The 12,400-nt window shown below is 41.8% G+C and overlaps 1 protein-coding gene across 7 annotated transcripts in view; it reads left to right on the plus strand.

The window, feature by feature from the left end:
• Window positions 1–823: 823 nt before the first annotated feature.
• farp1 (FERM, RhoGEF (ARHGEF) and pleckstrin domain protein 1 (chondrocyte-derived)) overlaps window positions 824–12,400 on the plus strand; it is an 84,065-nt gene continuing 72,488 nt past the window's right edge. For 2 of the 7 annotated variants that reach the window (XM_035407882.1, XM_035407881.1), the window contains exons 1-2: window positions 824–1,103; window positions 11,773–11,965. In XM_035407882.1, coding sequence (XP_035263773.1) covers window positions 11,795–11,965 — 171 coding nt within the window. In that variant the 5' untranslated portion in view covers window positions 824–1,103; window positions 11,773–11,794. Of the gene's footprint in view, window positions 1,104–1,179; window positions 1,430–1,872; window positions 2,041–2,354; window positions 2,376–11,768; window positions 11,966–12,400 lie in introns of those variants that run through there. The other 5 variants (XM_035407877.1, XM_035407876.1, XM_035407878.1 and 2 more) reach the window with 5 other exon arrangements.

The following is a 12,400-nucleotide window of genomic DNA, read 5'->3' on the forward strand; positions in this document are numbered from 1 at the left end:
ATGAAGTTCTATCAATGCTATAGCCACAATTAAATGTATATTGCTCCCATTAATTTGTGCCAGATTCGGAATCTGTACTCAAAATTCTAGCGGCATCCATACAGTGATCTACTGTTGACAGGTTGAGAAATGATTGTACGAAAGGGCACAGGGTTTAGGAATGCATGTGTTTAAAAAGAAAAAAAAAGACGTTGCCTGTTCGAAAAAAACGTGCGTGCATAATTTCATTCCGGGGTTTCGCAATAAAAACATTCCTTGAAATTTCCAGACTTCGAGTGAAATGTGCTTAGCTGGAACTGTTTTAGAATTGGAACTGCTAATCCTTATTTCACAAATTAGGATATCTGTTCCAGTAATGTAGTTCTGTGGTCTCGGGTTTAAACCCAAGCCAAGCACACTACAATTGACTCCACTTTTCACCGCTGTGTCCTCTTCGACTGATAGCATACGTTTAAAGGGAAATATACCCCACTGCTAGGCCAACAAATAGTGAGGCGCTTAACATAGTCGCAAGCTGATTTTTGGGCCGTGTCCGAATCCGCACACTTGCCTACTGAGGCTACTGTGTTTACCGGTACGAACCTTTGTCAGGAGCGGCATTGGTCATACATACTAGGGATTTTTTGGTAGATTGTCATCCACGAATGTTCGTAAGCCTTAGTTTGCAGCCGTTTTTCCGATTCAATTCTATTTCTCTTAAATTATTGGCAGGAAGTTATCCTTAGAACACGACAGGCTTCCAGGACACGCGCATTTTCTCGACCGAGGCAGCAGCTAGATGGTGCTATATAGCCATATGATTCCTTCAGTTGATTTGATTAGGTTTGGACGGGAGATGTAGTGCCAGTTGCAATGGCTGGAGGCACTGTGCTGCCTTATTGTTCGTTTGACTAACAAACTCCATGCGAGTCTACCGCTTCTTTCAATGTAATCCTGTATGTTTAACCAGTCGGTCCGACATGGCGACGATGAAGAAGCCTTGTATTGGAACAGTCAAAATCTAATCTATGAAGTCATTTGCGACTGGAATTGCAAGGGGGATTCCTATCCAATAACGCCCTGGAAATTTTACACGTGCGCGACCTGCAAATATTTAGCAAAGGGTGAGAAAACTCATATCAATTTTCTTGTTCTCGAAGCCTTGCCGCTAGCTAACTTGTCCGGGGGCAGATTAGTGCTAAGACTATATCTCCGGCTACCTGCAGTTTGTTTCATTTTGTGACCTTGTCGTGTATTTATGTCTACTTCAAATGTAGTTCTTTACTTTGTGTTGTTTGCATGTGGCATTCAGCTACTATTTTATAGCGTTTTGTCAGCGCTGAAAGATCCGCCGTATTTGCCGGTGCTATTCTCATCAAACGAAGCTGTAAAACCACAAAGACACGCAAGGCACTTGGTGTTCGTTACAGTTACACGGACCTGTCTGGAGGCAAGTGAACATGTAGGGCTACGGGGCAGGCTACTAAAAATATCCTCATATAGAAAATGATTTCGAACATTATTCAACAGGACAGTTCTCCTCTTGTCCGCTTAATGTTAAACTCGTATCTTACGCGCAAAGTCAAGGGACTTTGGGATTCGTAATTGTTCTCTGAACTAGCCATCATTATATGGGCTAGTTTTGATGGACAGTGTGCATCACTGTTCTGATGATTTCACCAATTTTCCTTTCTCTGACTAGTTTAATATTTATTTAAGGCAACTAACAACGTATACAAACAAGACAGTTTAAGACTGTATGAGGAATATAAGTAGGCTACAGAGCCTTCTTTGGCGACCGCGCGTGTTGCGTGTGAATGAGATGAGAGCTAATGTTGACTAGTTGCAATTTATCTGCACCGCTACCTTTCAGTGTGAAGCTGGCGTGCACAGACACAGCTGTGGCTATGTCTATAGTAATTTACCTGCCTTTGGTTTAGCCTATTGATTTATTACATTAGGATTAGACTCCGCTAAACTACATTCCGTGGAGCCCAGCTTCTGTGATGTTAGTGGCTGCCGTTGGATTGTATCAGGTTCCGTTTTGTATTTCAGATTGAGGTAACAAAAATTGTTTTGCATTTTTCGGGAAGTGTATGTCATTGCACTTCGTCTATTTGTTCATACACCCCAGGAACTATTCTATCGTAGGATAATTTTGTGTGACGGCGCAATTATAGGCTACTGAAATGACATGTAGGCTAAGTGCCAATTTATTTTTTGTTAATAGGACAATAGCCTACTATTATGATAAGCATACATTATTATGAACGCATATGCTCAGGTGAAGCTTGTTCATTTTTTAATTTGTATTCTGTGCGGTTTCCAGTGTTTTCAATTCCAGTGGCCTGTAGCATGAATGGATGAATGAATTAATAAAATAAATAAATATATTGGTAAGTAATAGCCTTTTGTTGTTGACATGGCCTACTCGTCCATAGCCATCGGTCACCCCCTCATAATTTGTCATTTTCGAAATTTCTGTATCTTCATCAAAAAGGATGGGAGTAACCCATATACCATCGTTTTATTTCGTATGAAAATGTTTTATTGTCTTGGTGTTCATGCAGATTAAATATTACTCTCATCATTAATCTTCTGGGTCTGGTTAAATCGCCGTTTTATCTGCCTGGTCTCAACAATCAAGAACTATATTTTTCCATGGTTACTCCAGAGCAGAACATTACTTTCCTTGCGGTAGGCTGTATGCTAGATTATATGTCTGGGCGAAATTGTTCATTTTACAAATCTGGCAATCGTGTTCCTTTTATTTTTGTATACACAAGGATGGGGACGGGCCAAATAACTTACTAAGAAATTTCACAAATTTACATATATTTAGGCCTACTATTGAACAATTATACCCATTAGCCTACTTGTACATGCAGTGCGGGGGAGGTGCCATTGGCGTATCAATTTGTAAGATGCAGGATCGTTCAATTACGAGGAAGTCATAGGCTATGTCAAAGCCTGGTCTTTGAACGTGTGGCAGTCTAATTCAGTCTGACTATCCACATTGCACAAACTGGCACAGAGAGGGTTAAGTCGTGTGGGTGGCAATGCCTAACGTGCAGAAAAAGATCTCGGCCATTTTTTGTGAGGTCCCAGGGATTAATAAATGTGTGTTACCACAACTACTATGCAACTGAAGGGGGCGTTGCCAGTGGAACTGGTGGTATGTTTGTCTTTGTGTGGGGGTAGCAATGTTATGAGATCTGCTACGGCCTGATCCAAGTGTCAGTGTGTGAACTTTTCCTTTATATTTAAGCATGGACTCCATTAGTATTCACTGGATACGGGCCCGATTTTACTCACTGTAAAAATGACCTGCAGAGGATGTTCTTAAATTAAAACAAACTGCAAGAATTGAATGTCTATGATTAGTTTGTAACATAATGTGTGAACTCTAGGTCCTAATTTAGCATTCAGACCAAATAAGTGTTAGCCTATGATTTGCACTGGAAGTGCAAGCAGAGGTATAGCTGGCACACCAATTGAAAGCAGAGAAAGTGGGACACTTTTTTCTTGAGTCTCATAGGGAGTTGCACTGGCAACTCATTCCATCAAACCACCATTATATTGTGCTAGTGACCTGTGGCCATTTGTTTGAGCTGAATGATAAATACTATTAAGCAGGCAATGCTTTATAATGTAATCAGCTCAATGACATTTCTCCAAGAAAAGCAATTTAATTTTTCACAGTAATGTCTATTAAAATGTAATATCCCTCAATTTTAACTCGATCATACGTCTGTCACAGTGGACAGCCATGAAGTCATAAGTTATTTGAAATTCATCATTAGCACCCGGCTACAATTGAGGTGGTGTCGTTAGTTTGGTGTAGCCGTTGCTCCCACTGAAAGTATGACTTGCACTGTCTGCACATTCTTGTGGAAATAATGTTAGCATAATTGGTTCTGTTGTGTGTCCAAGAAATACTCTGAGGATTTGTGTTGTGCAGATATCCTTGGTACCTACCCTTACTAGGGCATTTTTAGGACATTTTTTTGCAGTTTAATGATCAATGGTGGCTGCAATATTCTTTTTGCAGAAGACCAACTGTTTTTAACAGCCTTTTAGTTCTAATTTGGTCAGTAACAGTGAGTTCTGTGCTGATTCAAAACTACGGAACGGTTTATGTGTTGACAACTACTGTCTATTGTGACTGATTTGATTTGCTCTTTGCCTAAAACTTTGTGTGCACTTTTCTGAGTTGTAAATTGCCCTGGATAGAACTGTGTACTATTACCTGAATGTAATGTGTAATGGTTAAGAGTTCTTATAATGATGGTAGTGAATGTGAACATATTAATTTTTTGGGCATTTGTCATCACTTGCTTCCTTCCTAATGGGCAGACCTTTTAATGCTGTTCGACCAATCAGAGCACACTCAAAGCACATTCAGGCAAAATTAACGTAATTCCGTTATTACGTTTATTCACCTGTTTTTCATATTGGCAAATGCGGGACATTATACCACTGGCGGCCAAAATATCCCCTTCTGCTCAAATTCAGCTGGCCTTAATGAAACCCAGTTGTGTGTTTTGTACATTGACTGTGAGGAACCTGTGTTCCAGCTCAAACGCCCTGGGTCTTTCTGCTCTGCTAAGCAAGCACGTTCAAAGGTAGGTTAATGTGTCCCTTGTGCTCCTCCTCGCTCCTTTATTCAGTCTAGATGCGGAGCTGACCTATTCTGACTGGATGCCGTGTTAGCCTAGCGCTTCTTCTGGGCGTCCTGAGTCTGAATTGCAGCGCAGGCAGGGCATGCTGTCGCTGACATTCCTCCGGCCTGTTCGCTTGGGCTGAGATAGTGAAAAGGGCAGCAGTTGGTTCTCTAATTTGCCAGTTTTTTGGGGCAGTGGAGGGCAAGTGTTGCCAGAATGAGGGGCTGCAGGATTAGCAGGCTGGTCTCTTTTTGTCCCAGATCTCACTTGAAGTGCTGTTTGGTCAGGGAGCCAGGCGGACCAGGGTGCTGTCATTGCCTGTGTGATATGGTGAAAGAAAGGGGTCAGGGAACAAGCAGATGTTACCGGGATACAAAATTTTACAAGGAGTCAATATGAACAAACAGGCTTAGCTTTGTCCAGGTAACTTGGTCTGTATAGCTTTTTAGAGTGAGGCATTAATCCAGGATTTTGGATGGGTTTTGTCTGTTATTCCTTCACAATGATAGTCTGCTCTGGAGACAATGAACAAGGTCCATCATAAGTAAATGCTTACCTATAATGGACCTTTTTAGTCATTAGTACCTTTGAACTAACCCTGGTTTCACTAACACACACTTGTCGGTAATTATTGTTTACACCTTTTAAACCTTGCGATTCCATTTTGTCTGTAGTAAACAAACCATTTCTGGGGCACCATATGGCCATTCTGTGTGGAGAAACTTAATTTGCAAGTATTTTCAGAAAGTGCATAATATGGCCGAGGTATATGTATGTGCATAGGCATCCATACATTATACATGCATGTGTATTGCTTGCATATTCTGTTCATCTGTCTGAATATCTGAGTCTGGGCCTGCATACAGATGCAACTCTCTATCTGTATGCAGGCATGTGTGTGCGCGTGTGTGTATGAGTCTGTGTGTGACTGCGTGAGTGAGTGAGAGACAGAGAGAATAGCATGGTTAGGATAAAGTCAAGCATTTCTGGTTCACAGTGAACATTATTAGATGCCCTGATAAAGGAGTGGTGGATCAGAAGAACATGGCTGAACTCAGTGTGGCTCATGTGCAGTCGACCCTAATGTCCTGACCGTGTTCTCTGAATGTCAGTGTTCTTCACAGTCCCATAAAGACCACTGCACAATCAGATTAGATCTGTTTACAGCCAAAATGAGCTCAGTCCTCCCACTGACAGTTAAGGTGTGCAGTTTATGAGCATTTAACAAATTACCAAAGTAAACCGTGGCATGATTGTTTGTAAAATACAGGAGGTCAACCATGCTTGGCCTTATTCAGCTCTCATAGGCCGTGTACTTGACTGATTTTTACCTACAAAAGGAGGAAATGGTGATTTTAGCTAAAAATGGCTTCCATTCACAGTTGAAGTGGAGGGGGGTGGAAGGAAAAACAGAAATCTCTGTAATGGGATACAGTTGTCCAGCTCAGCTGTAGAGCATACTAGTTTCCTTATTGCCCATTACTTCATGACCTTCCTCTTGCTTTGGCCATGGGTAACTTGTCATGGACCATAGATTTAAGTGGTTATGATTGATTTAAGGAATACTATTTGCAAGTTGCTTAACCAGTGGAGAAGTGTAATGTCTGCAGGCTGTTCTGATCCTGTTTCTGCATGTTGGTTTTAAGCAGTTTTTAAAAGGACATAGGCATTAGGTGTTGGATCTTATCCAGAATGGACTAGTATATCTTTACAGAGTTTTGTATGACATTCTTACTCATTGTCATACGGAAGACGTGAAGGTGTTATGTTTCTATTTTGACAAAAGCTTGCATTTATAAAGCGGCAGAATTTCACTTCCCTTTTGTCTGAAAATGATGTGTAAAACTGTCGCAAACACTGGCTGCTTGCTGAATGTATATAGGTGTGGACAGTACATGTGCATGTCACCTGGATACCTCTTACAAGAATTAGGCCTAGATTGTTGTTTGTTCTGCTGTAGTTCAACCTGAGAGAATCTAGTGTTTACTAAATAAACAGAACCTTGTTTGGCTAGATCTGATTTTTTAACTTGGAAATAGTTCTAATGGTGCATGACTTTAGGGAGTACTTATTGTATTGTTCTCGTTTAGAGGGTTTGGAGAAGTGGCTAACCTGGTCTGAGGAAATGAGGGAGCGCTAGTCAATACCTTTCTCACACAGTTGTGCCGCTGGTCTCACAGTCAGCTGCATGGAGCTAAGGCCCAGGCTTGGGTAAATGGACAGCTGTACAAATTGGGGGCTTGTTTGCAGAATGCAAGTAGCTCTGGGTAAGGGCGCGTCTGCTAAATAAATAAAAACATTAGAAAAAAAACCTTCCTATGATCATGCACATATGTGGATGATTAAATGAATTTACTTGATCCAAGTTCACCATTCTGTTTTTTATTCATCCTTTATTTATACAGATTGTCTCATTTGAGATTAAAATCTCTTGCCAGAGGCCTGTTCACGAGAGAGCTGTTTATGGCCAGGCATTAGTGCCTGGACCCTCGTGACGATGTTGAATACTCACCTCAAGGTAGCCTAACCGATGGTTTATGCAGTTAAAGGTCATGGGCTGGCTGGCCTGAGGTTGAGGCAGAGGTGTAACCTGTGAATGATAAGATCTATTGATTGTGTAAACCTTCTGTTTAGTATGTAAGGTGGACATCTGATATATGTGTGTGTTTGTGTGTCTGTGTGATATTTAATCCATTAATTAGGCTACATTCTGTTTGATATGATGCCTTTCACATTGTCCGAGGGTGCTGTGGAAAGTGCAGAGAAAAGAATAGTAATTTTTCTTGTCATTAAATGATCCATAAAATAAAATTATAGTTGCTGGAAAATCTAGCTTTGCAAAAGGGCAGATGCAAAGGTTGGAATTGTATAGAAGAGACAGAAGCATGCAAACATAACACACTGACAATGGGAAAATGGTATTAAAGAAAATAGCTAAATTTTTGTAGTAATATAGGCTATATAAATGACTGCACAGTACTAGGTTCCTGCTGTAGAGAAGATGGATCTAATGATAAAGTGATACAGACTGTATCATCATCAGTTACAAGAATCAAATGAATAATATGAACAAACTGGTAGCAGGATCGTAGAAGAACAATTTTCAGAGTATGTGATGGAACAAGGTAAGCAATTCTATTAGGATTCAGTTGGAGGTAAAGCTGTTTTAGTGAAGGACTACAGATTTGTGCAGTGATGATATGAAAATGCCCAGTCCAAGGAAGGGAACTGAGGTGAGCAGATTTGGTCAGGGTGCCCATCCCCCTCGGTTCACAGCAGGTCATCCATGCTACAGGGCCCTACCAGTCCCTTTCATTTGTCACTGTCTTGTCTTGGTCTTGCTTTGCAATGGCTTCATCTTATTTGTGCCCAGAGGGCTTTCGATCAGGCTGCTTCCTGATTGGCTGTGTGGTGGCATAACCCTCACACAGTGCTTCCTGTAGAATAGTGCGAAATCCTCTAGCACAGGGCTCTCAAACTCAAATCCTGGAGGGCCGCTGTGTCTGCTGGTTTTTGATGTGTTCCTGCACTTAGGTACTTAATTTAAGTCACCGATTGGCTAAAGGATCAGTCCACCTAGTTTCCAAGGCCTAAATCGGCTGCCGGTTGAAAGGAAATCACAAAAACCAGCAGTGACTGCAGCCATGCAGGACTGGAGTTTGAGACCCCTGCTCTAGCACATATAGTTTTTGCTATAACTTTAATAAAACTTCAAGTTCAAGGAGAGTTCAAGGTCATCTAAAGTCTTTGACTAGAAAATGTACTGTAGGTCATAGCCTATATTAAGGTGTAGAAATGGAATGTTAATGGGATTCACATGCCTTTTTGGTGAAACACTGCCAAAACGTTAAAGTCAGTACGATATTGTATTGTTGAAACCAAATAAAGCCAGATTTGGAAGACCAGCACCACTATTTCAGCATTTTGAATGTATTCATTTATATGCATCAATAAATAAGGCTTGAATTGATGGAATCCATGGGCCTAAACTGTCTAAAAGATTTTGTCCTGTCTATGGACTTAAACTTGTGCCAACCCTTCTGTTTTTGAATAAAAGTTGATCTTCTCATTGATATCTCCACCAATGGCCTTCTATCTCTGTTCCCTGTATCTGAGATTCATGGTGACTTTGATCCAACTGGCCTTTGTTTCTTATGTAAATCTGGACACACACTTGAATGCCTCTCTGTAACTGTTGAAGTCTTTGGTCATACTTTGAATGACATCACAGCTATGGAATGTGTAGTAAACAATGTAGAACTCTGCTAGCCCATGCGCAAGCCAACGGAACAGTGCCGCTGCTCTCTGCCAACCCACAGTGAAAGCTTCTGTTGCAGTTTTTTTAAAGGCCAACAAGCACATGCTGCCTGGGAATAGCACAGTAGAGCCATACTTCTTAGTCTTTGTATTTTGTCTTTGATAGCTTAGTTGTACTAGGAAGTTTAAATTGGACCCAGAGGCCAGGTCTTGATGAAGTAGGAAATTGCAGCATCTAAACTGAAAGCAGGTGATTCGGGAGCTTGGCTTTCATAGCATTACCGTTTTATGCCCCCCCGATTTCCGAACATTGTTCATTTCACTCCAGAAAAGTGATTATTTGGGCACACTGACAGATTTCTCTTGGGTTACTTGCGAAGGGGTGCTGGTTGGGTTTTATTGATCAGTGGCTGCTGTTCCACCCTGTTCGTATTTAAATGTTGTGTTGCTGGCTGCATATTGTCTTAATATGTTTGTATTGACAAAAAGAGGTGCTTAATGTGAACGGCTCTGTCTCTGAAATATTGCAGGAGCTTTTTAACTTGACAAGGATGTAACGTGTTTGTTATTAAACTTTATTGCACAGGTATAGTGTGATGGTTAATTCTAATGATTCAGTGAATTGTGATTTGCGCTCCACTATAAATACAACAATGTGCACTTAAAGGTTGTTTTTATCATTGGTATTGTTAAGAATATTTAGCACACTTGCCTTTTTCACAAATTTTCAGAGCATGAGAAGTCAAAATGTCAGACAATCTGCGCAAAAATGTTATTCAATTTAAAAAAGAGCTTTTCCAATGGATTCACAGTTGGGTAATGAGTAGGTCATTGGCCATCTCGAACAGTTTAAGTGTCCAGAGCAGTCAGAGCCACAGTTGTAAATTACCATGTGTTTTAGAAAAGTATTAAAAGGATTAATTAAAAAATTAATTACCGAAGACCAAAGAGATTAGGTCTCTGGGGATGGGAAGGAGCTTTGTGAGAAATAGTAGATGAGGATGGGCAGTATAGAAAGGATAGAAAATACATTTTAAAATTTTAATAAAAATAAAAAATCTCAGGCTGTTGAGTAGCTCATCCTGTTAAGGCACAGCTCTAGTGTGTCAATTGGCTCTGCAGTGTGGCATTGAGTCCAGACCTTGCCAGTGCAGGCTGTGGCAGGCAGCCCTACAGGGGCGGAGTGTAATTGGATGTAGCATTGCCAGAGGTGGGAAGCCACTGGGGCATTTGTATCATTGTGCGCCGGTGACCTGCCCTGGCCAATCGGACACCCTCAATCTGGCTCCTCTGCCTGAGCTGGTGAACTGGTGGAGTGCTGAGTGAAAAGAAGCAGCGATATGACATCACATGTTTCTGAGGCGAGTGTGTACTGAACCGCCGGAGGAGGCTGCAGTGGTAAGCACAAACACTGCCAAATCAGGTGTTGCAGTTTGGAATAGAATTGGTGTGAAATGAGAGGGAACATCAGCCATTTGATTTCTGATAGTGTGGTCCCATTTTCCTCACTGCCTTTGGATTTCCTTTCATCTGTGTGTCACACCTAATGGACGGCAGCTTCTGGTGGGCTGATTCTGCAGTACAGTGGCTCTTTTGTTCAGACTGGTCGAGTGAATTGAGACTAATAACGGTGCAACATGAGAGCAATGATCTGTGGTGAGCTCTAGCCAAGCAGAGCGTTAGCGCTGTATTGGCTCAAAATCGCAGAGCTTAGGGATAGCTGCAGCACAGAAGCATTGACTCCATATGCCGCCAGAGCCTGGATAAAACTGTGAGATACTTTCATAATTCATCATTTCTGAATTTATAATGCATTCATTTCTTGTGGTGACAGAGTGCTGTTCCTCCCAGGGTATTATAGGAAGGGATGGAAGTGATAAACACAATAGAAAGCAAAATGTCAACCCGTGGAGTTGAAGTCGGAAGAAATAGGAATGAATAATTTAGATTGACAAAATACATTGCAGGTGAAATATGCTTGTCTTTCCCTCAGCTGTGTTTTTAATTAATTTCCAAAGCGTCCTGACAGTCCAGTATGTAAATGTAATTGGCAACTTGTACAGCTGTGATAGATCCCTGGGGGGTGATGTGAAGCTTTCACATCCCATTGTTGCGGTCACCATGGAGACCGATCTTCGGGGACTCCGTAGTGACACTAGGCCGTTGTCAGATGATTGGTACCACCGTAGTATTGTCTGCTGGGAAGCACTTTCTTGGCTTTTTGCTCCTCATGTTTCCTGGCTTTTATTGTGAAGGATGAACTCTTTCCTTTCATAACCAGATCCTCTTTTGTGGCAGGTAATTGTGTCCACAGATCCCGGAATAGATGCCCTCGCCTTGCTTTCAACGTGTCCTAATTGTCTCTGAGACGTAGCCTGGCCCTTTTTGGTTTAGATTCTTAAATTCCCATAGCAACAGTCAGTCTGTGTGATAATAGGCCATTGACTGTGCGCTACCTGTTAGATCACTTTTTTTCTTCTTTTTTTTACACAAATCTTTTCTTCAAATATCAGTCAAAGTAAGAAATAAGCAAAGACTGAACAAGTTGCATCTCTGAGCTTCTGCCCTGTAATTTTGAAGTTCCTTATAAAACAGAAATAACTTTTTCATTACTGTTACCAGATTGATGTTCCTCATAGAGATGATCAGCTCTATAGGCTAATAAATGTTTACATGCTCCCACACTAACCAAAATGGACCAGCTCTATGTTCTCCAATACCCACCAAGGTGGTTGGTGTTAGGCTAACTAAATTACCAGCCAAAAATGGCTTACATCCACATTTGGTGGCGTGGCGGGTGTTGATTTGAAGCTCTCATGCTCGTACGCGTTTGTGAATGTCATCATATGGTGTCCCATCTCCATCCTGGCAGGAGCTAGGCTGCGGGAGGGACCATGGTGGATGCGGAGCCGAGACCGAGAGCGGGCCAAAGGCTGGGCGCTCAGGAGAGCCTGGGGATCAGCACCCTGGAGCCCGGGCACAGGCCTCCCGCCATGCCCGCGGGCCGCCACGTCCCCCTCAAGGTCCGCATGCTGGACGACGCCGAGGAGGTCTTCGACGTCTCGGTGAGTCACGCTCCGCCCTCTCGAAGGCCTGTCTGAAATTGTGCTTTTAAAATTGCGTGTCATGTACAGTTCCTTCAGTGTTTCGGTAAAATGTATTGTTACCAGAGCTAAGACAAGCGCCTTGTAGTCCAGACATGAAAATGAAATTGTCATGAACGCAATTGACTCACGAAAGGCAACGTATTTTATTACATGCCTGATTTAGTGCTGTGGAGAACGATGTAAAGAAGGTGCCCAAGTGTGTCCCAATATCTTGCCATACTGCTATTGCAGTCATCAAAACGAATACAGTAATCACCAACAGCACGTTTATTTGTACGTCTTTTAGTACAAAGGGTATGTGACAACCATGTAAGATTAAGTACACTGGTGATATCAAGCAAGTAGCTGTAAATAATCATTTACATGCCAATTATAGAGTACATAGTTGTTGGA

Source organism: Anguilla anguilla, chromosome 3, assembly GCF_013347855.1.
Source record: "Anguilla anguilla isolate fAngAng1 chromosome 3, fAngAng1.pri, whole genome shotgun sequence".
NCBI classification, from domain to species: Eukaryota; Metazoa; Chordata; class Actinopteri; order Anguilliformes; family Anguillidae; genus Anguilla; species Anguilla anguilla.